The 26,758-nt window shown below is 45.1% G+C and overlaps 1 protein-coding gene across 1 annotated transcript in view; it reads right to left on the bottom strand.

Annotated features, from left to right (window-relative positions):
* Positions 1–4,976: 4,976 nt before the first annotated feature.
* Positions 4,977–26,758, bottom strand: part of CHST8 (carbohydrate sulfotransferase 8) — a 246,835-nt gene continuing 225,053 nt past the window's right edge. Inside the window, exons 3-4 of the mRNA XM_081017047.1 lie at positions 10,646–10,683; positions 4,977–7,416 (exon numbers count right to left, since the gene is read on the bottom strand). Of these exons, the coding sequence (XP_080873173.1) occupies positions 6,268–7,416; positions 10,646–10,683 (1,187 nt within the window). The 3' untranslated portion in view covers positions 4,977–6,267. The remainder of the gene's footprint in view (positions 7,417–10,645; positions 10,684–26,758) is intronic.

Raw genomic sequence — 26,758 nt, 5'->3', positions numbered from 1 at the left:
AGAACAACAACTACCAGACTTTTAGAAGACATCTGAAGGCAGCCCTGTTTAGGGAAGCTTTTAATGTTTGATGTATTACAGTATTTTAATTTTTTTTTGGAAGCCACCCAGAGTGGCTGGGGAAGCCCAGCCAGATGGGCGGGGTATAAATAATAAATTAAAAAAATTAAAAAATGGCTATCTAAATAGCTAAAGGGGCTGTCCCATGGAAGATGGAGCAAGCTTGTTTTCTGCTGCTCCAGAGAGGAGAACCCAGACCAATTGGTTCAAATGATAAGAAAGGAGATTCTGACTAAAGATTAGGAAGAACTGCCTGACAGTAAGAGCTGTTCAACAGTGGAGCAGAAGGTTTTTGAACAGAGATTGGATGGCCATCTGTTGGCGGGGTTTCGAGCTGTGATTCCTGCATTGCAGTGGTTTGGACTAGATTAACCCTTGGGACCTTTTCCAACTCTACAGTTCTATGATTTTAAGAAGTGAGGCATGATAGACATCTTCCCATTTTCAATTCATTTCATCTGAAGAGAACTCCTGGCTCATCACTGAAAGGAGTTCCCAAGACACTGCAATTAGGAGAGAGAGAACATCTAATAGGGAGGCTCAGAATGAACGTTATCCTTTCCTTCGCTGCAATGCAAAATCAGAGATGAAAAGGAACATGTAGAAAAATGCCGCAGAGTCCTAAATTCATTTTGTGACCTGTTTCTCTCCACCCCAAACGTTTCTGCAAGGGACAGTAGTAGCACGATCCCCGCATTCTTGGCATCACGCTCAGAACACTATTAAAAAGTCAGGCCCTCCAATCTGAAAGCACTGCCTGTCTCCAGCCACTTCATTATTAGCATTCATATTCTGCAGGAATGTGCTGCTGGCAAGAGGTGAAAGGCATCTGGGGTGAAAAGAAATTAGTTTCATTATGCAGTAATTACAGGAAAAATTGTGATCGCTGACTTTAGTCGCCCTCTCCAGTTACTGCAGCGCTGCTGGTTAAAAAGATCTTGATCTATGCCGTTTGGCTAATGATCAACAGTTTTAGGAACGACATCTCCTGGCAGCGAGTTCTTTGCATTATTCTCTCCTCCAGTTGCTGGGTCTTTCAAACTGTTGAGGACTAACACACCAAGGGCTTAGCCACACTTACCTGTCCTCCACGGTTTCCAGGCACATCCCATGCCTTAAAGCTTCATGTTAAAGAGTGAGTTTTGTGTGTGGAAAGCTCTGCAGCAAAAAGGGAAAAAAAGAGTGCCTGGACACAAAGCCTTAACGCAGCGGTCGGCAAAGTTTCTGTGGCTTGGGCCGGTTCATGGTCTTGCAGACTCCACGGTGGGCTAGAGTACGTGTGCATGAATGCATGTGCAAATGCTATTTCCAGCGCTCCTTTTGGCGCAGAGGAGGCGTGTGCAGCTTCCCATTGCCTGCAGGAGCTTCCTGCAGCCAATGGGAAGCCGGTCAGCATCGCAGAAGGCGGTCCCCGCTCTGCTCCACGCCGGTTTTGCGCAGCGCACGGGAGCCAGCTGAGGGGGCAGCGGGGGTCCTTGAGCAGGCGACGGGGGTCCATGGGCTGGTTAAACAACCCCCATGGACCACTTGTGGCCCATGGGCCTTAGGTTGCTGACCCCTGCTTTAACGTGTGGACCTGTGCCTCAGTAAGTCCTGGGTGTACATTATTCTTCACTGTGGAATATATCATGCCAAAAACATCTTAATGCTCATTTTAGTTTCCCTTGCATTCATGATAAATTGACCATCTCAGAACAAGAACAAGGACAGGAACCAGGGACCGAAATGTATTTTCACAGAGATAAAAAGATGCTGTTGGAAAGGTATATTTTGAGATGACAGGGCTGTTAAGGCAGCTTTCCAGAAAGCAAGGCCAGGCGCCAGTGGCAATAGAAATGATAAAAGCTCAGTGATTTTGATCAGGAAGTTCTCTTGACCATGTCAGTGGAGAATTTTGGTGTGTAACTGACAAGCAGATTTGCTCTGTGCAGCAGCCAGCTCAGTCTTCAGCAACCTGTTACCCTCTGGGTACTTGGCAAAGGCTGAGGCAGATCCTTCCTTGCTCACCTTTGGAACCTTTTGCAACCAAGGGAATGCACAAAATGGTGGCAGAACCTGACTGACCTGGCCCTATTTGAAAGATAGGGGGAAGGAATGGTCTGTGTGAAACCCTCTCATTTTTCTGCATGTACAGAATGGGAGTCAATAGGTTGCAGCCTAGATTCCTCCCCCTTCCAGTGCACTAATATTCAATTTATACAGGGCTAGAGATGGTGGTGAAATTTGATTCGGTTCTCATTTAAAAGTCAATATATCCAATTCTCACTTTCCAAAACAACGTGGGAACCGAGACACAACAATCGATTGAAATTTGCACTTATCGAAATTTTTCAATACGGTGTTTACACAATGTTTTGTGTAATGTTTACACAATGTTTACACAAATGCATATATTAGGGAGAAGCGTGCATAAAATGAATATATTAAGGAAAGTAATAGAATAGATTACTTGCAGAAACAAAACTGCATACAAAAATGCTTTTATTCGGGGAAATTTGCACAAAAATGCTGATGAATTTTCATGAGGTTTTTTTTTTTTTTTTAAATGAGCAAATGTGTAGAATGGAATTTAAGTTGGGGAAAATGGGAATCTGAGATATCTGAAATTGCCAGATCCTTCATCCCTATCTACTCCATGGAGGAGTATTCAAACATCCTGGCCTTTCTGCTGCTCCAACCTGGAGCTGGCACAGCAAAAAGAGTAAGAGAAATCTCTTTCCACAAGTGTCAGCAATCGGCATAATATATATAGTTTAAATTCATGCAATCCTAACTGAATCTCCTAAAGTAGGTAAAAAAATATAAATGGATAAAAACATATAATCACATGCATAAAACATCCTGTTTTATAAGACTATTGTGGCTACTGCTTCAGTAGAGGGTCCCTGCGCTCTTTTATGTTTCAAGTAACACAACTTTGGGATGTAGAAATCAGCGTCTGCATGAAAGCTCTTCCCATTAAAACAAATCCTCCACACTGTATAGCTTCATGTTTCTTTGCTCCCCTGAGGGCCCAGCTCTGCAGGTTGCAGAGCTTCTCTCTCTTCCCAACATGAAGAGACTTGAAGGTACTCAGCACCTGGAAGGATCAGCCCATGACTCAAATCACAACTCAAACACAACTTCCTTTCTTCAGTCCTGTTGCTTATTTATTAGAGAACTTCTTTTCGTAACAACAACAAACGTCTTCTAAAGGGGTTCATTTCTCTTTCTCTGGATTGTTTGAGGAGCATTAAGAGAGCTCTGCTGGATTTTCAGCCTCGGTTGGGACTCAAACTGCTCCTGTAAATGGGCTTCAAAAAGAATTTGCTGTATTGACATTTACAGCAAACCCTTCTGAAGTTTGATCGATGGGCAATTCTGCCCATCTGTCAAAGTTAGCATGTGTGGGGGGTGGAAATAAGAAGCCAGGTCCCAGTTCCCAGCTCCTGCTGCAAAGTGATGGTGACAGATGCGCATTTTTGAGGCCATTACCCAGAAGGCCCCCTCACAACACTCTTCCCCCCAAATTTGAAAACATCGGAACCACTTGGAGGTCCTCTTCTACTGATCTTAATTCCTGGGCTGGTCTATAAGGAAGGAGATGCTCTTTCATATATTTGGAGCCCAGATATTTTAAGGGCTTTCAATATCCATGTGAGCACTTTGAATTAGGACTGGAAGCTAATAGGCAACCAGTGCAGTTTCTTCAGTCCAGATGTCATATGCATTCTTGCATCCATCCCTGTCAAAATCTTGGCTACTGCATTCGGCAACAACAGCAGCTTCCAAACAATTTCCAAGGGAAGCCCCACGTAGAGCGCACTGCAGTAGTCTAAGATACAGGACAAAGCTCCACATTTTGGAAATCCCCCCAAGGTGTCAATTCTGCCTTTGAAATCCCGGTAATGGATGTATGGCAGCTATAACATGGGATACAGGAGTAAAGTCATCTTTGTCCAAGAGGGTCTAGAATTGGTCTGGGACCTGGAAACAGGAACTCCTAAAAATGCATTATATTAGGGAAATGTCTTGCCAAAAATGTGTTTATTAGGCAAATTTGCATTAAAATGGTTTATCGGAAGATGGGCACAGTAAAATGCTGGTGAATTTTTGTCAGCGGACTGTTTGTTTCTTAACTTGCAAACTGCTGCATAGATGTAGCAAACTGAACAGAAGATCGGAAAAATGAGAAATTGAGAGTAACCAAAATTGACAGATCCAGCCATCTGTAGTCACCGCGTGCTTTTGATTTAACCAGGGTGTTAGGTGGGTGTGCAACCCAGATGTGCTAAGAGGCTTTCGCCAAATCTCTTCCGGCTTTATAAGACAAAAGTGACACCTTGAACTGTGCTCTGAGGCTTGTAAGGGGGCAATAAACTGTTTGCAACCATTAAAAATAAAGGACCCTGATGGGCAGGAAGTGGAATCTAAATTTATTTGCTACTTTAAAGGCAACATTTGATATTCCCTGAGACTACATAGATTAAACTAAAGATTTATGTTAATGCCAAGGATTAAAAGAATTTTAATAGTGTGCATAAAGATGTAAATGTGCTGTGTTTCATTTTCTTGCAGATGAATGTGCCATAAGGGAGCTGTAGATGGAAGAGAATGTATTCATATCCTGCAAATTGTAACATCTGGCTTAATTTTGCACTCATGTGTTCATTAAATATTAGTTGCCTTCCATTCGTGCATCCTTGAAATCACACTTTAATATGGAAAGATTTCCCTTCACCCTCTGTACTCCCAGAAGGCAACTGAAAACAGCTCCATAAAGCAATTTTTTACTAACCATATTTTTGTAAAATCCTATTTCTCTGTCTTCTCAAAAAAGGGTATCACAAAATCATCTATATTTTCCCCTTCTCGTTCTGTATCTGTGTGATGCAAACAAACACCTACACTCTTGTTGAACCCCCCCCCCCATAATAGATAAAATTATAATGGGATGGAGACAATTAAGGGGTGTATATATAACCAAGTGCAAGCAGGGGTGGAATTATTTGAAAATGTCTGTATCAAGCTTATCCACAGGTATTTTTTCTAATTTTTGTCTTGTGCCTTCATCTCAATGAAAGGTGAACAAATTGTTCTACTGGTTCCATTAAAGATATGAACAATGATCACTCGTTAAAAAACTCTGCCTGGATAGCTCATTTGGTTAGGCTGTGGTGCTGATAATACCAAGGTTGCAGGTTTGCTCCCCATATGGGACAGCTGCATATTCCTGCATTGCAGAGGGTTGGACTAGATGATCCTCAGGGTCCCTTCCAACTCTACAATTCTATGATTCTATATGCATTATTATACATATAATATGATATGTATATACACATTTCCTATAGCAACCAGCACATAAACATACTACTATATAAATATACTTATGTATGGATACTTATCAAATTATGCTGCAGATAATATAGCACCACGTGGAATGTGACTCTTCCATATGTATATAATTTTCTGTATAATTTTGCATATAATTAGCCAGAGTTTTTTATATATATAAAAAATGCACTGCACAACCCAACAATGCACTAGTGGCTTGGATATAGGTGAGTGCTTGATGCAAGAGGTGGTTTGGGGGACAAATCTTGATCGGATCAGAACTTCTAAATTCTGTGTGTAAACCCATTTAAATCTGATTTGTCTTCCTTCCCTAATTGTTAGCTATGTTCTATCATTCTTTCTTTTTTTACACTGCGAGTGTTCCATAGCTCTGCCTAGCATGTGCCATCAAGCTTTGCAGACTGAAGAATAAGCTGAAGGTGACAATTTTTCTTTATATTTATTAATTCCAAAATCATTTTTTTAAAAACCCAACAACATGGATAGGAGTATTACTGCAAGGTTGATGATTCTTGAAAAACATAAGGGCACGTTGTGCTTCCAGAGTGTAGCAACGATTGTCCTGAATGTGGGAGTAAATTTAGGGTGGTTCTACATTAGAAACCTGTCTTGGTGTTATAACAGGTTAACTTCCCTGACTTCTGCCACAAAGAATCCTGGGAATTGTAGTCTGGGGTCCCTGCTGTCAACAGTCCCTATTTCCCACCCTCTCTGAACACACTTCTCAGGTTCCCCTGTGTGACCAGTGTAGGTACCTGTGGTGTAGATATGTCCTTAGCTTATTTGCCAATGGGTACAGTTTACTTGGAACTTATTTTACACAGACTTGCATATGAGGAACCACAACAGTAGCTCCCAGTGCCTCTGCCACTGTCAATACAGATCTTCAAAAGGCTTTGAGTAGTTAAACATCAGATAATCCATGTAATAGAAATCGTAGCTACGTTGCCTTTGAGAAGGGGAGAGCTGTTTGAAATATTGCTGTGTAATTTGGGTGGTTGTTCTCTCTTCATCAGAATGCCTGTCTTTAAACCTAGGAAAAGTCAAATTTTGTGGCGCATTTATTAAATGCAAAAAGAAGTTAGCATCTTCCTCCATGGTTTCAAATTTACCAATAAAATCATAGTCTATCAAGCACGGGCTGCAGAGCCTGTTGACATGGTCCCAGTGAATATCCATGCCCACAGGCCGGTGGACATCAAGAAGATATTGAATGAACTCTTTAAAGGTTACCCCAGAACCTGTCCTCAGTGCCTCCTTCGTGGCATTGACGCGGTACCTTGAAATGATGGGTCTGCCAAAAACTGGGTGGTAGTAATTGTTGGGATGCTCAAACTTGTCTCGAAACGCCGAGACCAATTTTTCAAAAGGTTCACGGACAAAGAGCATCTTCGTGTAAGTGTTCAGCCTGTGGTTGATCCCTTTGCGATCAAACCCATCCAACCTTTTCAGATAATTCCCATAATGCACCGTGTTGTGTTGTATGACCTTGGTCGAGGAGGCCAGTCCATTAAGGACCATGAGGACCCTTTTCCAGTTGGAGCAACCGGCCTTGGGAACCTCGCAGTATAAAATTCGGTACTTATCTTCAACGAAGATCCTGGAAACGTGATAAGGTGTGATGATCCTTTTGTTGTTGCTCTTGTATTTCGAGCAAGTCTCTCTCATGATCTGCTTTCGCTCTCTTTGGGTCTTGTAGAGGCTTTTCCACTTGACATCATTCCTGTCCTCTGATTTCAAAATGGGCAGGTTGTGGAAGGAGCTGTTCACGGCTATCAGGATGGGGCTCTTTTTGATCACAAACCTCCTCCTCCGTTTATGAGTCCGGGCAGAATTAGCTCCTGCGCTTTTTGGGGAATGGTCTTTAATCACCACCAGGATGTTCTGCTTTCTGCTTGCGCCTTCTTCCAGGGCAGCTCCATTGGGCACGGGGTGTAGCGAAGCCTTCTGGTTCGCAATTGGGAATTTGTCAGCAGAATACAGAGGCATTTTCCCGTCCTGATTGTTGCTGGATGTGCAGTCCTAATGGAAGAAAAGGCCCAAGAAATTACTAAATGAGAGAGCATTCATCACCACGGACAGCTTGCAGTGTTTAATGGCTCATGCTATTTGTACCATTTTAGCTCAGCTTAACTATGGAAGGAAATGCATTGTCTTGCACGCAGCTTTGGCGCTGCAGTAATTATTTTTCACCTTTCTGCTTTTGAATGTATTCTTCTTAACTTGAGCATCACTTCTAGGGGCAAACCAGAAAGAACCAGCTAGGAAACATCTTTGTGGGTTTTTAAAATTTTGTTTCTTACTATGTTAGATTCCCCCCCCCCCCCCCCCGGATTTATACTATAAACCGCCCTGTGATCCTCAGATGAAGGCAGTATAGAAATTCAATAAATAAGTAAGTTTATGTGTGTGACCGCAAAAGGTTTTCCTCTAGAGGGTACCACCTGCTCACAATTGTATCCCAAAGTATGCTTTGACACTGATTCATACCATACATTTCTATGTATATGATGCCCCCATGTATAAGACACCACCTATTTCGGGGGACTAAATTTAAAGAAAATGAGGGGAGATGGCCCAAAGTTGTTGAGCTTTTTTTTTTTTCAGGGGGAATTGCACATGTGCCATCACCCCAGCAGGGCCGTTGCTGGGGGTTGGCAAAGTGGGCAGCCGCTCCCCCCACGCCACTGCGGGCAGCAAGCTCCCTAGAGCGCGGGCCTCCCACAGCTTGCTCCCTATAGCACTATCCGTGTATAGGACGACCCCAGTTTTTTGACATGATTTTTGAGCAAAAAACCCTCATCTAATACACGGAAAAATACAGTAAATACCGTACTAGCAGTGTAGAACCACTTTGTATTGGGGCTGAATGATGAGGTGAATGGGGTAATTTCATTCCTATCTATGTCAAACAGCAATGTCAATGAAGCACTCTGAGTCAAATGAGCACCCCCCTCCCAAGCCTCTCACTCTGTTTTTCCATACTTTCTACTGTTTTGTACACTAGATTTCTATGTTTTTCTGTGTCTCTGTGTTTCTCTACTCTAGGTCCATGGGCTTTGTGAGAAATGAGCCTGTCTAAATGTTCCTGGTGGTCCATCAAGGAGCTCTTGGTAATTTAAATTTTTTTACTTTGTTCAAGCCGAGTAGCAGCGGATTTTTTAAATACAAAAAAATCAGCTGAAAAGCCTCCTTTAACTTGTAGATAAAAAACAACAACACCCACTGCTCTGCTTGCAAAAAAACCCAAGCTCTGTCCTCCAGAGCACTTCAGCACCCCACGGGCAGCATTCAGGACAGCCTCACCTTGAAGATGCAGGCTAAAGGATATCCCCTCCCAAACACAAGCAAGTACTGGGAAAGCCTGGCTGGATGATATGTTGCTGCTCCTATTTATTTCTAATTATAAGGTTAATTTGGGGTTTCCTGCTTGGATGAAGCACCTTCAGTAAGACTAGAGAAACCTCACCATGATTTGGTGGCTCTTACCCAGGCATAGGCAAACTCGGCCCTCCAGATGTTTTGGGACTACAACTCCCATCATCCCTAGCTAACAGGGATGATGGGAGTTGTAGTCCCAAAACATCTGGAGGGCCGAGTTTGCCTATGCCTGCTCTTACCAGATGTGCCTGCTGCCATCCATTCTGTTCAATAAGGAGGGCTGCACTCATCTCAGTGGGAAGTGACTTTGTGCGTGGAGAAAATACCTCTTGTGAAACAAAATGGGAAGCCTTTGCATATGTGGAGCTCTAGATCATGACTCAGATATTCAAAGTTGCCCAGATACCTTCACTGTGGGATGAGGGTGAAAGCAGGACCACTAGGCTGAGCTATTGCCTTCTGAAATCCTAGACATGCCTACTAAGACCAGCCGAGTTCTATTGGGCTTACTCTCCTCAGCAATTTTGGAAGAAAGATTGAATAGCATTGCATACGAGAACTGTGCTTGTTCGTGTGCACAGTGAAGAGTTCGAAACTACTACATGTGTTAACCCCTGTGCAATTTTTACAGAGATGAGAAATTCAGATTTATTTGGCTCTTGATCATTCACGGAATCATATAATCGTCGAGTTGGAAGGGATCCCAAAGGACATCTAGTGCAACCCCCTGCAATGGAGGAGCCACAATTAAATAATCCAAGGCAAATGGTTTACAATTTTGACAGTAGGTTGAGCAGGGGAGTGTAAATGGATGGAGGACCTCTGCCCTCCTGCCCACCTTGCCAACAAGACCCAGCAGGGCTCTGAAAACAGGCTCAGCTCCCCTTGGTGGTTCTCCTTCTCCTTCAGGGTTGCAATTGCAGTGTGGTTTTCTTGTATTTTTGAAAGATTCTTTCCCCTTCAGTTGTATGGACTCAGTTGTTTTATGGAACTTGAAGGTCTGTGGGTATTTAATAAACGTGGACAACACAGCAGTAATGGGGTTATGTGTGTGTACAGCAGCTGTCAGGTCGATGGCAGTCATAGTCAAAACATCTGGAGGTTGGCAAGGGTTGGGGCATAGGATTGCAGGTTTACATGTGCAGTCTGGCCCCTCTCCTGTGCCTCATTTCATTTGATTTTTCTTGAATCGCTCACTCTGCCAGGGCTCCCATGCATTTCCAGTTTATTGCTCTAGAAAGATGTGAGCCATCTGTGCAGACGGGCTTTTAACCAAATTGACACCTACTGACACCATAAGCTGGTCATTATGCAGAGTTCAGGATCATTCAGGTTTGCAATATATCATGACTCTGCTTATAAACCCACCACTAGCATGTCATGATCAGCAGATATCTGCGACTGAATTTCTCCCTGTGCCGGTAAAATCTGCGCAACGCTCCCATAAATGTCAAAGGGGTTTTTACAGGACAGCTCATGCTGTTGCAAATAACCAAGAGCCACTAGATGGAGCAATTTCACCAAGGTTTTTCATGCCGGCAATTCTAAAGGAATTAAAAGTGGGTTTTTATTAGTTCAGTTTGATACATAATGTGGATATGCAAAATGTTCCCAGGCAAAGTGCATCAGATTTATCCATCCTAACAAGCTACCAACAAAGCTGCATTTCACTGGCCTAACAAATCGAGAGAATTTAATAAGAACATCTGTATTCTGGGGAATTGTGACGCCTCCTGCCTTCTGCAATCTCTCTTCCTCCAATCATTCTGTCGTCTCTAAGGCCATCGCGCACATCTCCCACCACACTGCAATTCAGATCCGATTCAGATTATGCAGCTTCCCTAAAAACCTTTCAAAAGAGGCAACTTACTTTTTTGGGTTGCTGTGATCCCATGTTATATCTCAGACCTAAACAAAGAAAGAAAAGTATTATTACAAGCAGGAACTTGCAACAAAATACGGCAGTGTTTTCTCGTGCCTAATCAGAGTGTGTCTGGTCAGGATTCCAGCTTGCCATTCCCTTAGAGCAGGCATATCCCTCTTTTCCTCCTGCAGCCCCACTTTTGATTTTATTTTTCAGCTGACAGTCAACATTCTGTGGTTTCTGAGCATGCTCAGTCTTGTATTAGGCTACCCCCCCCTTAAAAAATATAATTTATAAAATATATATTTTTGCACTTCCACAAACAGTGTGGGTTCCCTGAACACACTGGTACCTTCCTCTTGTTTCTCAGTCGCCTCATTTTGCCTTCGATGAGAGTTCACTATTAGAGGGCATGATACACTCTGGAAGTGCCCACCCCATAACAGACCTATAGGGTGGGTAACTGACAAGTGAAAAAGGAAACCGGAGGTCCCAGCAATAACAAACACATCTAATTACAAAGAGACCCTAAGAAATGCACAACTTCTTTTTGCTGTGTCAATGAGGTGTATCAATCCCCCCCTTCAAATTAAATTAAATTTTGAATTGTTGCTATTATTACTTTATAAATTTCACACACACACACACACACACACACACACACATACACACATACATACCCCGCCCATCTGGCTGGGCTTCCCCAGCCACTGGGTGGCTTCCAACAAAAGATTAAAAATATATTTAAAAATTAGTCATTTAAAAACTTCCCTAAATAGGCTGTGTGGACTGTCAGAGCCAGCCGTTACAAATGGCGCAGTTTAGCATAAAATAAAAACACAGAGAGCCAGCAATATTTTCAGGATGGTATGAGCAGCTCCTTTCGAACTTCTCTCTCCTCCCGTAGCTTTTTTATTATCCTTTGTCTCTCTCCAGCCGCATGGCCGTTTGCCAATGTCTCACGTTACCTCATCCGATCAAGGCTTTAACCCACCCACAAACCATATAAGGTCATCACTGCCCAGAGGAAATACAACTCCATTTAAGGTCAATACATTCCAATACATTGTAAAGCTCAGAGTGCTGGTCAGCCGAGGTCAGGGGGCACCCTGCAATATTACAAGCCTTTGCCATGGCTTTATGACTCCCACATGCCCTCTTTCTTTATTTTATTTCAGAGTCATATATGTCAGTACCAATACGGTTATATCGAGCGCGATAAGCAACTCTTGTGACACCGGAAGCGGGCCGCGGACTGGAGAACCATGCAGTACATATAGAAATTAAAGAAGGAATACATTGGATACAGCAACACAAAATAACACAAATAACTACTATAATGATCACTAAAATCAATAAATGTCGAAGCCAACTTCCATCCGGAAGCCAAGAATATAAGAATTCTGATTCCAAGCTGCATGGTAGGCTTCCTTTCTAGTTTATTAGCCATGCACTGGTGTCACTCCTATAGCACTGAGATTGGTCACTGTATGTTCCTGTAAGAGAACAAGAGCTATTAAAAGTGAAATTCAATTTATATTGACAGTTTGGATATATGCCCCATGATTCTTTCCCCTCTTTAATTTGAAAACAAATGGGGGCAGGCTCATGGAGGGTCAATTGTACTGGAGGCCAAAAAGTTTGCTTAGGGGATATAATATTAGTAAATTGAAAAGATCCATTGACAGGCACACCATGAAGCATTATGCCGGAATGACTGGCAAAGGGCGGCATGTGCATACACAGCCAACATTTAGAAGCATGCAATAAACCGGTAAACATAATCATATCTTGTACAAAAATATTATTCCTCCATATCTTATGATAATTTTCTCCCCTAAAAGTCTTATTCAACAACGCTGTTCTTCTAGTTCGAAAGTGGCTGAGCCGTGGATACTGCCAGCCAGAGTAGGAAGCTGACAACAGCTGCTTGCCAGCCGATGAGGTGAAATATGGTGGTTTCAACTGGACTGGGTCATCGGCTTCTCTTCCTTGTATAACGGTGCAGCAAAGGATGGCAAGGCAAATGGTTAGGAAGGCAAACACTGCCAGATGCAGCTCGTGTGCAGCACCTCTAGGTGGCGCATGCGGAAAGGTTTCAATGCTTCACCCACAAAATGTTGACAAAGTGTAGGGGAGTTCCGCATGCCTTGAGGCAGGACAACCCACTGATATTGCTGGGTGGGCTGCGAATTGTTATATGCTGGCAATGTAAAAGCAAACCGTTCCCTGTCTGCTGGAGCCAGTGGGATGAAGATGGTTCAATGTGGCCGAAAGTCAATTGTTCAGAAATAAGCTGGTCAGAGATAGCTGGTGCCGCTGCTGCGGATTTTTCTTTTGGTAGAGGCCACTGTTCTACCCCCACTGGGGTATCGGTGATCCTGGTTTGCCACACTGGAAACAAGTTGTATCAGTGGCTACAGGCTGGTTTTCATTTAGCGCTGCTGCCAGCAGATGAGCCTTGTGGGTGGCTGTAACTACAGACTGACAAATGCGAAGCATGGCTGCTGTGTCTGTGGCAGGATTGTGTATTATCGGTCGTAACACAACCTTACAATCCTCACTGGCATTTTCAAAGGCCAATTGTTTGATAATTATTTGTTTGGCTTCAGGATTTTCAATTTGGCGACTCACTGCTGTAAGCAGCCTGTCCATAAAGGAAGAATATGATCCTCTTGCCTCTTGCCTGATTGAACCCCACCTTGATTGAATACTGGGTTCTGGGATTTTTCTCATTGCTTGTTTAGCAGCAAGAGCAGTGTCCCTCAATAAGATTTGCAGCAGTGTGGCTTGCACTGAAGCTTGAGCGAAGGGACCACGCCCCAACATGGCATCTATGACGTCTGCGAGGGTAACATTTGGATTATTTCCTCTGACTTGTTGTAACAAGGCTGGAGCATAAGCACGGCAGGCAGTTTCCCATTCGTGGGCAAACAAAACACCAGCTGATGGGGGCAACACTGTATGGGCCAAAAGCTTGATGTCCTCTGGAACCAAGAGCTGGGCTAATGTGGCTTCTAAAAGCGCCTGCGTATATGGGGCTTGGAGTCCATTGGCCTTTACTGACTGTTGCAGCTCTTTCAAAATCTTAAAGTCAAAAGGTTGGTGTTGGGCTTGGGTGCCTGCCAGGGCACCAGCAGGGGGCACAATAACAGGGAATGCCATAGTATCCTGAATTAAGGAACAGGCAAGGACTGCACTTTGAAAAGGGGTAGCTGGTTCTGCCGCTGAAAGATTAGGATCATTGCCAGCCAGACCACGGTATTTTTGCAGGATTGGGTCCTCTGGTGAGGAACTGTAGTCCGGAGGTTTGGGGTCTGGAGCTGCTGGCAAGGCAAGTATTGGAACAGATGGCAGCACAGCAGGCTGAATTAAAGAAGTTGAAGGTTGTGTTGGCACTGCAGCCATGGAGATATTTTTTGGTGATAAAGAGCCCATGGCATAACGAACCTTGCACCATGCATTTAGAATCCGAACACCTATGCTGGGGTGCCCATGAAAATGTGCACCAATCTTGTCCCAAAGTTTTAATTCCCAAGTCCCATCTGCAGGAAACCAGGGGGAATGCTCTTCGATGGCCAGAATGAGCTGTATCAAATCACCCTCCGGAACTTCCAATTTGTTGGAGGAGAGGAGAAATTTTAAGTCTTTTAAAAATTTCTGTTGGGGAGTAGACAAAGAGCTGCCCATTTTTCTAAAATCAAGATAGAAAAAAGAGATCGAACTCACTGGGATCTTTTTAAGATGATTTGCGCTTGCAACCCTTGCCGGGCGTGGTGAGCCGATGATATCCTTTGCTTGGATCGAAAAACCTCACACAGTTTTCTTTTAAAATCCTCTTAGTCTGCCTCAGACTGTTTTCTTTAAGTTGCCTCACACGGGGCACCACTTGTCGGAGCCAGCCGTTACAAATGGCGCAGTTTAGCATAAAATAAAGACACAGAGAGCCAGCAATATTTTCAGGATGGTATGAGCAGCTCCTTTCGAACTTCTCTCTCCTCCCGTAGCTTTTTTATTATCCTTTGTCTCTCTCCAGCCGCATGGCCGTTTGCCAATGTCTCACGTTACCTCATCCGGTCAAGGCTTTAACCCACCCACAAACCATATAAGGTCATCACTGCCCAGAGGAAATACAACTCCATTTAAGGTCAATACATTCCAATACATTGTAAAGGTCAGAGTGCTGGTCAGCCAAGGTCAGGGGGCACCCTGCAATATTACAAGCCTTTGCCGTGGCTTTATGACTCCCACAGTGGACAGCATAACACAGCACTGAATCAAAACTCATTCACAATTATGTCTATTATCTATTCATACATCTATGTTTATAGATTGCTCCCTCATATAAAAGATCAAGGCAGTGTGCAAGAAAGTACGCAAGGGCAATGAAATAATAAAATATCATAAAAACAATACAAATTAATCAAACGACATGCTGAAAAGCACAAAAGAGGTTTCTAAGACACATCTAAAAATGAGCTTCAAGCGTGTCTGCTGAATCTCTGCTGGAAGAGTATTCCACAGCATGGGATCAGTGACCAGTCGTTTAGTGGCCATTTCAGCCCTGCAGAGTCCCTTCAGGACAGTCACTGCCACGCCCCCTCACAGCCACAGCCCCTTTTAAGAGTATGCAATAATATTGATAATTAGGGATGCACTGAAACAATCAGTGCAGATCTCTATGTGCTGCCTTTCAGCTAGATCTACCATTTTCTGTGCATGTACGTGGGGAAAAGTGCTCCAATATTTTCCTTTGGAGTGGCTTAAGTTATGTTTTCCTTGAAGCTGCGTTGTAAGTAATACAACTTGTGTGCGCTATTCTTGAAATGGAAGCCTCTTTTTGTTTCCAGTGTTCCTAAATGCTTAGCTTTTTAAAGTTTTTATCCAAATGCGATTTTGGTTTTAAACACAGTGTAAGGGAGTATATTGTATTTAATTATGGGGTATCAGAGTTTTTAGGGGGTTAACCAGGCTGGGATAGCTGGGATAGCAGGCTTGTTGGTTTTTGAATGTATGATGCAGATTTTTTCAATTTCGTTGTTCTGTATGGGACAATGATAAAAAAGGTTATCGTATCGTATACAGAACAATTCCTCAGCGCCTTCTCCAGAGTGACCCTAGGAGCCAATCCTCAGTGGCCAACTCATCTCCTTTCACTCTGATTGGTTCCAATCAGTACAAAGGGTGAAAGACTTCTCGGTGGATTCTGCAGATCCAGGCCCCTCCTCCTTCCCCCCCTCTGTTGCATCCATATTTCTGCCAGCCAGTGGCGGAGCTTCATGCTCCAGCATTGGGGTGGGGTGGGGCGGAGAGCAGGCAGGGCGGGGCTGGTGTGCATCCTGGGGGCGGGGCATGCCACCTGCAGGGGCGTGGTGCCCCACGTGGGTGAGAGTGCAGCCACAATGGCACCCAACCGGGATCTCGCTGCCAGGGGCGGTGCGCTCCCTCTGCACTCCTCTTCTTCCACCAGTGCTGCCAGCCCCCCCACTACTCTTAGCCCTGGGAGGAAAGCTCTTATTAGCACCAAAGGGAACCTTTTTTGGTGGGGGGGGGACGGCTAAAGGCACTGGGGGAGCCTCTTTCCTGCCCTGCATGGTGTGCTGCACCAACTCCCGAGGCTTCCAAATGCAAGAAAGCCCCTTGTTTTGCAAGCATATTTCTCACCCAGCCTCTTGTCATTTTGCAGCTCTTTGCAAACAGCATTTCCAGCCTACCTGCACCTAATTATCCCAGTCTGGATCATCATCCAGGGCCATTCAAAGACGCAAACTCCCCTGTATATAAATGGGATAATATTGTGCCAACAAATGTCTATCACGCAGTGGCAGCATCACACCAGGCAACGCTCCTCTCCTTCTTCGGCTTCGCTGCCTGCTAGTCTATTACAATGCAGGCATTGAGCGTGCTAACAAAGCCAAGATCCCTTATTTGCTGCTTGGAAGTGAATGCAGGAAGAGATAGAGAGAGATGGAGAGAATGTGTGACTTAAATTGCTTGAGGATTATGCAATCTGGCTGGCTTCTTTATGCATCTCTCTGGTAAGGATACGGCCACTTGTCACTGTCAGCGCTGCCTGAGCAAGCTTCAGTTTAATTAATGGGGCTTTGCAATCTCTAGACTTTTGACAAGGAGAACCGCGGGTCAACGCGCTGTTGCACAACAGCATGATAGCCTATTGATGGAAGAGCTAGGCTGCAGCTCAGTCCTATCAGACGTTTTTTAATTGGAGGCACTTTTCTTTGGTCTTGCTGCTGTGGGTGTGAAACCCGACCAGTGGCAGATCACACCCTCCAAAGCCACATGAATCTGGACGACCCTCGGGTGTGGCTACAAATCGGGAGCTGCACCCAGTGTTGCATTCCATGGGATAGATACCCTCAGATGGTACCACGCTTTTTTCTGATCTTATTTCCACTTCTTGCACCCCTCCACAACCACAGAGCCTGGAATTAAGCATCGCAACACATTTGCGGCTCCCACGCAAAGCAGCCGGTCTGCCTTGTGTGCTGGGTGTCAGGTGATGCCGCCAAGCTGAGAGCCCCCCTGGGAGGGAGGGACAAATCTGTCAATCTTCGTTTCTCTTGGTTTCTAATTTTTCGACTCTTTAAGTTCAGTCTGCCATGTTTCTGCATGAGTTGGGGGGGGGGGGAAGTCCTCACAAAAACCCAGCAGCATTTTAGTGTGCAGAAGTTTCTGGGAGTCAGAAACTCTGGCTATCTACTGAAAAAGCACCCGCAGATATACTACTACTACTACTAGTAATAATTTATTAGTTATACCCCGCTCATCTGACTGGGTTTCCCCAGCCACTCTGGGAGGCTCCAAAACAGAATATTAAAAACACGATAAAACATCAAACATTAAAAACTTCCCGAAACAGGGCTGCCTTCAGATCACTGGCGGAGGAAGACGAGTGTGGGGGGAGTGCACCACCCCTGGTAGCGCAATCCTGGTATGGTACCATCGTGGCTCCCCCCCCACGCTGGGTGCCACGCCCCTGCAGGCGGCGTGCCCCACCCCCAGGATGAGTGCCCCGCCTCTGGGGTGTGCACCAGCCCTGCCCCTGCCTGCTCTCCGTCCCCTGGTGCCACAGCATGAAGCTCCACCACTGCTTCAGATGTCTTCTAAAAGTCAGGTAGTTGTTTATTTCCTTGACATCTGGTGAGAGGGCTTTCCACAGGGCAGGCACCACTATAAAGAAGACCCTCTGCCTGGTTCCCTGTAGCCTCACTTCTCGCAGTGAGGGAGCCGTCAGAAGGCCCTTGGCGCTGGACCTCAGCGTCCGGGCAGAATGATGGGGGTGGAGACGCTCCTTCAGGTATACTGGGCCAAGGCTGTTTAGGGCTTTAAAGGCCAGCATCAACACTTTGCATTGTGCTCGGAAACGTACTGGGAGCCAGTGTAGTAGATGGTGCTCTACTTTTTGCCCACTCAGGTTTCTTGACAGCTTTGCTCAATAACAGCCTTGTTTGCCATGAAGACAGCCACCCATTCTGAAGTGGATGGCATTCTGAGGCATTTGTTTTGAGGATGGGTGTCTCCATCCTTTACCATGGATGCCTTCAATGTGTTTATTCATTTGTTCCATTTCTAAAGTGCCATCCATAAGTCAGGTTCCTGGGGTGCCTTATAATATTCTCATTTCAGCAATAATGATGCATATTAATAAAACAACTATTTAAATAATTGATACAAACATGGAATTTAAACAACCACCTTGTTAGAGCAAATGGATAAGTTCCTTTGCAGCAGGTCTCAGGTCCAGTTTTCATCAAAGATCTGGGCCAAAAAGTACATATTTCGGGCGATGATGGAACCCCCCAGAAATGAAGCCAGCACCCATAATTCCAAGGGGAAGGAATTCCATTCATGGCATGCTGCTTCAGGAAGGCTAAACCCATTGGTGGGACAATGAGATGGGCTTCCTTTAGATGTCTCAGGAGATGCTTCCATCCCCAAGTCCCACAGTGGAGTCAGATTTATTTTCATCTTATTTTTATCTACCACACTCTCAAAGCATATTTCTTCCTCTAAAGAATCCCATTAATTTGTCCCTTACAGAGTACAATTCCCTGAACCATTAGCAAACTACAGTTCCCATCATTATTTTTTTTGGGGGGGGGGAGTGATGTGCTCTAAAATGTACTTTAAACGTGGCTGTGCATGCGGCCACCCTCACAAAAGAAAGGCTTAACAGAATTAAAGTAAAACAAGGTGACATCAATAGAAGTTAACTTAAACTCAAATAGATTGCATTTCCCCCCCAGTTCTGAATTTCTCTAGCATATCACAGCATGCCCCTTTAAAAAAAGAAAGGCTGCCTTCTTTTAACAAACAGTCCCGCAGCAGGAAGGAAACTGTACTTGGTTGCTTAAAGGGAGGAAAAAGCATTGTGGTTTTGTTTTTTGTTTTTTTAAAATAACAATACCCTGAAGCTTTCAAACACTGGAGGCCAGCATGATGCCACTGCCCCATTCCAAGTTTGAGGAATGTTTGAAGACTGTGGAAAGGTGGGAATGGTTTGGATAAGGTTGTAGTTATCGTGTGAGGTAAGGCATGGAGCAGGGGTGTGGCATATCAGGCTTCCTGGGCACTGGTTGGAGGAGGGAGCAGAGAACCCCCAACAGAGGCAGCTTTTGGGAAGTGCTACCAGTTCTGCTGTACGCTGTACAGTTCTGCTGTACGCCGGCTCCCTTGGCCAATAAAGCGAGATGAGCGCCGCAACCCCAGAGTCGGTCACGACTGGACTTAATGGTCAGGGGTCCCTTTACCCTTTACCTTTACCAGTTCTGCTGCACTGGGAGCCAACACCAGAGGGGGCTGCAGAGCTCTGCAACAATAACTTAGTGAATTGAGTAAAAAGGAAGGTGAGAGGTGGTGGTGGGACCGAATTTTGTCCACCCACAGGTTACTTCAAAGACCAAAGTTTGCCACTGTTCCCAGAATCCCCCTGCGCCAGTGATGATCCTGACCAGCTGCTTCTGAATGCAGGTTGCTGGAAGACACAGGAGGGAAGAGGGCTCTTGTCCTTGAATCCTGCTTGCAGGTTTCTCACAAGCATCTGGTTGGCCACCCAGAGAACAGGATGCTGGACTAGATGGGCCATTGGCCTGATCCAGCAGGCTCTTCTTATGCTCTTATCAGTTCCTACTGGAGAGCCAGTTGTGTGTCACTGCCTGGTATATCTCCCCTGGTTCTGCTTGTCTTTGGTCTGAGGGAACAGTCATGCCAGAACCTTGTCCTTTCCATGCAACTAGGTACTGACTCGACAGCCTTTGGACCTGAACATGCTGGAAAGTAGGTTTGATTAATGACCAACTCTGACTTGGTTTGTGTTTGACCTGTCAGTTTAGTCCTTGGCATGCAAGCCCTCCACTCTACTGATAAGAGAAACAGCAGTCACGACCACCAGCATGCTGCCCACTTGTGATGCATCAGAGGAAATTAATGGACTGAAGCAAGGAAGGTTAATAGATCCAGAAGGGCCCTGCACAGAGCTTTCATCAGAGGAAAGGGAAAAAAGTGCTTTCTGCATCTCCTCCACCCTTCAGTGTCATTTCAAGTGGCCAGTGACAATTCCATGGAGAGGCTGTTTCACAATGTGTCTTTAAAATAATGATTAAAATGCCTCAGGAGAAACCGATGGAAGCCAGCTTCCACTGAACACGAGAACACCAGAAGAGCCTTCTGGATCAGGCCAGTGGTCCATCTAGTCCAGATGCCATAAAGTGAAGCCTGCAAACAGAACTGGAGGACAAGGACACTCTCCCCTCCTGTGGCTTCCAGAAAGTGGTTCAGCTGCATTACTGCTTCCAGCCATGGCCCATCAATTTCAAGGGGTCTACTCTGAGTAAGTATTCTCTTTCCAGCAGCCACCAACTTCCTACGGCTTGGTGGGTGTCGCAAAACAGGTCTATAGTTTGGGTCCTTTGCATGTCGCAATTGAACCCTTTTATTTTAAGATTCTTTGATGGGATTTTCCCACCGCCCCCTAAGACATTTACGGTCACTGAGCCTGTGCATACATTACATTAACAGTGCAAGATGATCACAGATGAGGAGGCCTTTTATTTCCCTGTGCAGAAGCAGCAGCAGTGTTGAGGAAGTCCTGAAACATGTTTGCTGGCCCCAAAGAACTTCTTGTCCAGCAGATGTAATCTGCGGCTGTTTTCCTTTCAGAGAAAGTTATTAATGTTTGCTGTTTACTCAAGGCTTTTACAGCTTCCTTTTTTTGGTAATTCTCACAGAGGCTTTCCTTTTTATTGCATTCTTCCTGTGAGAAACGCTGGGGAGGATCTTTTTTCTTTCTTTAATAGAGTTTACTTAACATTTGAATTGGAATCTAGGAGCATTTTCTGCTGATGAAAAGTGGAGAGGGCAGGAATAATAATATTTAGGCTACAGTCCAAAGCATACTTCTTGGGACCAAGCTCAATTGAGTGGATGGGACTAACCTCCCAGGAAATATTTTGTTAAGTTGCAACAGTGAGCACAGTGCAATAAGTCAAACCTTTTCAAACCCGAGATCTGGTTTCTTTTTTCTGAAACAGGGTACTCATTTCTTCTTCTTTACTTATTCAGAAGTAACACTGAACCACAATTACTGTATTTTTCCATCTATAAGATGTCCCCATGTATAAGACGCCCCCTATTTTTGAGGACTCAGATTTAAGGAAATGGGGGAGATGTATCCGCGTATAAGACACCCCCTAATTTTTGACATTATTTTTTAGGGAAAAAAACCTATGTCTTATACATGGAAAAATATGGTAAGTGCTTTGTAAATTAGCCTTCAGTTTATTCACCTCCAGCTTCCATTTCATGATTTGATGTCCTTCCAATTTACTGACAAACCACCATCTGCTACTGCAGCCAAACTGTGCAAGTTATGATTTCTACAAACCATAGTTTACCCACAAAGCAAGATTAGGTGTTGTCTGCAGGCTTGGTTTGCAGACAGATTATGACTTGTGTAAAGCTTAGTTTTGTGGGTTGGTTGTAATAAGAAAATATAGTTTATTGCTGAACCAGAAGTGATGGAGGAAATGGGAGCATTTGCGGGGATGATGGAGGCAAAGAGCTGGTGGGAGGGTACCAGTCCTGCTGGTCAGATCCACTGACAGGGGGTATGCTACAAAGGGCTTTCAACAGCGCCAGCAAAGGGCATCAAATCTGACTTAAGTGTTAGGCTCAGTGGCAAGAAGTGGCACATATGACCACAGGGGCAATGGAGAAGTAAGATCCTGCCAGCCCAGCCTCCTGGATGGAGGTCCTTCCCAAGGAAGGACTCTTTCATCCAGGGATAGCTAAACTAGGACCATCCAACTTTTGCTTAACTACAATTCACATCAGCCCCATCAACCCGTTTAAAATTGGTTACTGACTTTTCTTCTCAAGGGTATCCCAGAGTGCTCTCACTGAGAAGATATACTTCTGTTGTAGACTGACCAACAATGTCTCTTTGGATCATCTTAAGATCATCTTGGTGTGTGCTGAGGGAAGCAGTGATCCCAAGTTGCTTAGGGCCTTAGATTTCAACCGCAAAGCTCTGAAGCAGGCTCCATATCTGACAGGCAACCAGTGCAGTTCTTTCAACAGTAAAGCAATGTGTGAGAAACTGGGCACCCCCTGGGCTTCTAGCAGTTGCATATGAATTAGCTGCAGCTTCTAAACCAGATGCAGGAAGTAGTCCCTCATATAGTGCATTGCAACCATCTAAATGTAAGGTTACGAATGCATGGTCCACTGTGGTAAGACTAACTGGTTGCAGCTGGTGAACAAACTAAAGCTGGCAATGGGTGCTCCACTGATGTTGTCCTTAGCATTTCTTGGGGGGGGGAATCAGTTAAATTTCCCTTGCACTTAATTACACCCAATCATGCCATTAGGCATTCGACTCTGATTAGTAATCAGCATTATAATACTATTAACATAATTTTTTTAATATTGTGTTTAAATGTTGTAACCCACCCTGGGACCCTAGGGTGAAGGTCGAGTAATTAATAGTAATAGCAACAACAATCCTGTTCATGGTGCGATCCTTGATTAGCTGGGCTCACCAAAGTGATTAACAGGGGAAAGAAAAGTTTCAGTCCCATCAAAATTGCTATTTTCTGTCTGAAAACAGAGTGTATTTCATACATGACACAAGTTAAAGATGGACTACTCAAAACATACATGGGCAAGTTTAATTAAAAGACTTTGACAAGCTTCCTGGCAGATACCACAGCTTGTTTGTTTTTCTTGCTTACATTTTTAGGCATCCTAATGAGAGGGTGACATTTCCTAGACTTAATTGATATTTACTAAGAATTCTGCAATGAGAGCTGAAAAGCCAGTCTGAGGCTCTTCTGTCCCCCAGTCCCACCATGGCCCTATCTCTGGGAATATCACTAATTAGCATCATTAGCGTTCAAGCTCTGTCAGCACTTACCGTACTTGGGGTTTGTACTTAACACATTTCAGTTATTCTCCACTGTCACATTTGATATTTGCAGAAAGACAGCCTTCTGAGAAAGCATGACTTTAACAAGGCACCAGCCTTCCTTCGGGTTATTACTATTTTTATTAGCCAACCGTCGGTCTTAACTGGAACCTGTGCAGAGCCTAGACTGGCTTGTGGAGGCACAGCTTGGAAGGGTGGGGAAGCAAATCCTCCCCTTTGGTCCTTCTTGGTACAGGCAGGCATAATGGGCGGAGTCATGAGCCTGGCTTCTTGCCAGGAAAGGAGCTGCACAGAGAAGCGAGTGTAAAAGCTACGTCTGCCACCACCTTTTGGTTCTGGGCATCCAATACCCCCTACTTTCTGTGGTCCAGCAGATACTCCTCAGCACGGCCTTCTGAGACCAGTTCTCCAAGAAGGATCGGAGCCACCATAACACTATGCTTCCCAGTCCCAAACCAGACAAAAGGATACAAGAAAAAGATCCAAAGGGTTGATGCTGTCAAAGTTGTTGAGAGCCCCAGGAGAACCAACAGGGTCAGACTCCCCACCTGCATGCATTCCCCAGCATAAGTCACCCACCAAACAGACCAAGGCTGTTTCTGTTTCAGACCTGGGTCTGCAACAAGACTGGAAAGATTTAGTTATGTCTTTATATTACTTACTAGGGGAGCTCTGCCCCACTGCTTACTGGCCCATTGGCAGTATCCCGTCCTCATGGAGAGTGCTGAAAACCTCTCATGGGCCCCAGATGCTTGTGGTCTATACTAGGAGTCAGCTTGAAGGCAATGTACTTTAGGCTTTCCAGCAGAGTTTGGAGATATAGGGACCAATGGTGGCATAAAGTCCTCCCTTTGCCCACTGGTGTACGAACGGAGGGGAGGCAGGGGAGCGCAGGCACCATTTGGGGAAAGGATGCCATCACGACCACCCCCCCGGGATGTGCACCGCATGCCGCGCCCTCCCAGGACGTACGCCGCACACCGTGCAATCCCGGACATGTACCACGCCCCTGCAGGCGATGTGCCACGCCCTTGCGCCGCTTGCCACGTCCCCAGATGACGTGGCACTCCCCTGGGACTCGTGCCAGCCACACCCCCACCTGTTCTTCGCTCCGGGGGCTGCAGCATGTTGCTCCGCCACTGCCTTTGCCCTCCGGCAAGACTTCCTGGCTGCTGCAGGCTTTCCTTCTATCTGCTGGTTCCTAGTAGTAGCAGACAAGGAAGGGTTAATACTCCACCCGCTCTACAAACCACTCTGTCCTGAAGCTGCTCTGCACCAGTACTTTGGCTTATAGAAATGTGAGGTGCTATCTTACACCAGGTCAGACAATATTTTTTTTGCACATCTAGTGCAGCATCGCCTACTCTGACTGGCAGCACCTGCTCTCCGGTGCCTAAGCCTTTTGCAGGTGTTTGCTTGCATAGCTGAGTTGGCTGGTATTCTGCCATGGAGAAAGCGAGATGAGCCGGGTGGTGCGAGCCTCCCCTGAATGCCAAAGCTAGCTGGAATGCAAACTAGTCAGATGTCATTATTTTCCCAAACATCTGCTGGAGCCAAGAGGCACATCACCAGGCAGGCCTCCATCACCAAGGTGGCAGCTCCGAGGCCTCTTCCGGGAGGCATCCTCATCCTCCTGGCTGCCTTCCCCCTGCATTGGTGCCTCTGCTCTGCAAATGTCAGTCCCAAGTTCTGGACTGACAAGTACCAAGCAGGTACTTGCCTCCAAGGCCCACTGCCATCCAGTTCACCTGCTGCAAGCAATCCATTTCAGGGGGATGCAACTGCCCATCAAAGTAGAGCCTAGACAGATGCAGAGATAAAGAAGGAGGCTGGGCCAGAGCTGTGAAATGAAGAGAGGCAGAATCCAGCCCTACCTTCCTCAGCCAAGTGTGAAACATGCATCCTTTTTTGCCATTGCAAAGGAGAATACTGGGGGGAATTCAAAGCTATCAGCCTTTGGTGTGTGATAGATTTTCCCCATTAAGACTTCTTCGGCTATGTAATCACAAGAATATTTTACATGCCTGTGCCCATCTGTTTGTGAATAAGTCCAGCTGAAAGCACCTGCCCCTTGCTTAAGCACCCGTGGGACTGACACTCGCTAGGAAGAGAGAAATAGACCAGGTTTTCCCAACTTGGTGCCCTCCAGCGGTTTTGGACTATGACTCCTCATCAGCACCAGCCAGCACAGCATTTTCTCTAGAGCAACTGTATTTATACACCATGGTTTAGACCAGGGGTCAGCAAACTTTTTCAGCAGGGGGCCGGTCCACTGTCCCTCAGACCTTGTGGGGGGCCAGACTATATTGGGGGGGGGGGAAATGAACGAATTCCTATGCCCCACAAATAATCCAGAGATGCATTTTAAATAAAATGACACATTCTACTCATGCAAAAACACGCTGATTCCCAGACTGTCCGCGGGGCAGATTTAGAAGGCGATTGGGCCGGATACGGCCCCCGGGCCTTAGTTTGCCTACCCATAGTTTAGACAGTCACTCTCGGATTCTCCTTCTTTGAGGAAGGAGCTGTGAATTTGGAAGTCCTGGCCAGTTCAAAGGTTCCCTCTCTGACATGAAAACACTATGAATTCTCTACCTCTCACATAGGCAATATGGGAAAATGATAGGACCCATTTTAGAGAGAAAGAAAACTGTGTCCCTCTCTCCACCACTTGTCACCAAGCAATTATTGATGGAAAAAATCTTGTCCATTCCTGCTCTGAGATACTCTATAAATGGCAAGCACACACACTTCCCCCAGTTACAACTTCACATCTGATTAAATAGGTTGTTGCAGATGAAAGCCTATGCCCATTTCACAGCCAAAAGCCTGTAAAATTTAGTCTCCAGGTGCCTGTGAAGGCTCCCCGCCCCTTCACATTATAGAAAAGTAACATGGCTTTCACATTTTATTATGTTGGTCACTGTATGGTAATTATGGTAATGGCTGTTTGTACTGCTCCTACCTGCAGAAGCTCTGTTCTTGCATGCTACTCCCGAACTCCATTCGCATTGCTACACTATATTACCAGTCAGACATTCTTCCTAGGCAGAGATATTTCTTTAAAAGATGAAGCACTCCATTAGTCGAGTGTGTATTTTACACAAGGCAATTCAATATTGCTGCTTTTTAAAAATACCTCCTCATGGTATGCAATGGAATATTGATTAAACCTTAAGGCTGATTGTGGCAACGTGGTGCTCATGAGGCAACCACTTTTCAGTACCTACCTAATAATGTATGGTTGCAAACCTGGAGCCCAGCACCGAGGAAGAGAGACCTTGGTGTATCACAGCTCTGCTGCCCAGGTGTCTGTGGCAGGACATGGCGAGCATTTTTTGTTTTGTTTTAAAATACAAGTTTCCAAACCTCATTATAACCTTGTTTGAAATACGGATTTGCTCAGCTTGTAATGCCCTGGTGTGGTATGAATCAAGCAGTATTTTCTTTCAGAACACTTGTCTACTGCCTGGAATTTAAAACAATATCCTGCGCATACGTACAGAGTGTTTTTTAAATGCAACTCTACTTTTTGAGCAAGTCCTGGACACTGACTGCTGCTCAGTCAGAGCTCAGACTCTCTGAAGACTTACAAAATCTTCCGGAGGGAGGAGTTGTGTCTGAGCTATTTCTGAGACAATTAGTGCCTGGGATTTATTTAAAAATAGATG

The sequence above is a fragment of the Podarcis pityusensis genome (genome assembly GCF_964106645.2).
Source record: "Podarcis pityusensis genome assembly, chromosome: 8".
Taxonomy (NCBI): Eukaryota; Metazoa; Chordata; class Lepidosauria; order Squamata; family Lacertidae; genus Podarcis; species Podarcis pityusensis.
This window is presented reverse-complemented; position numbering and strand designations above follow the sequence as displayed.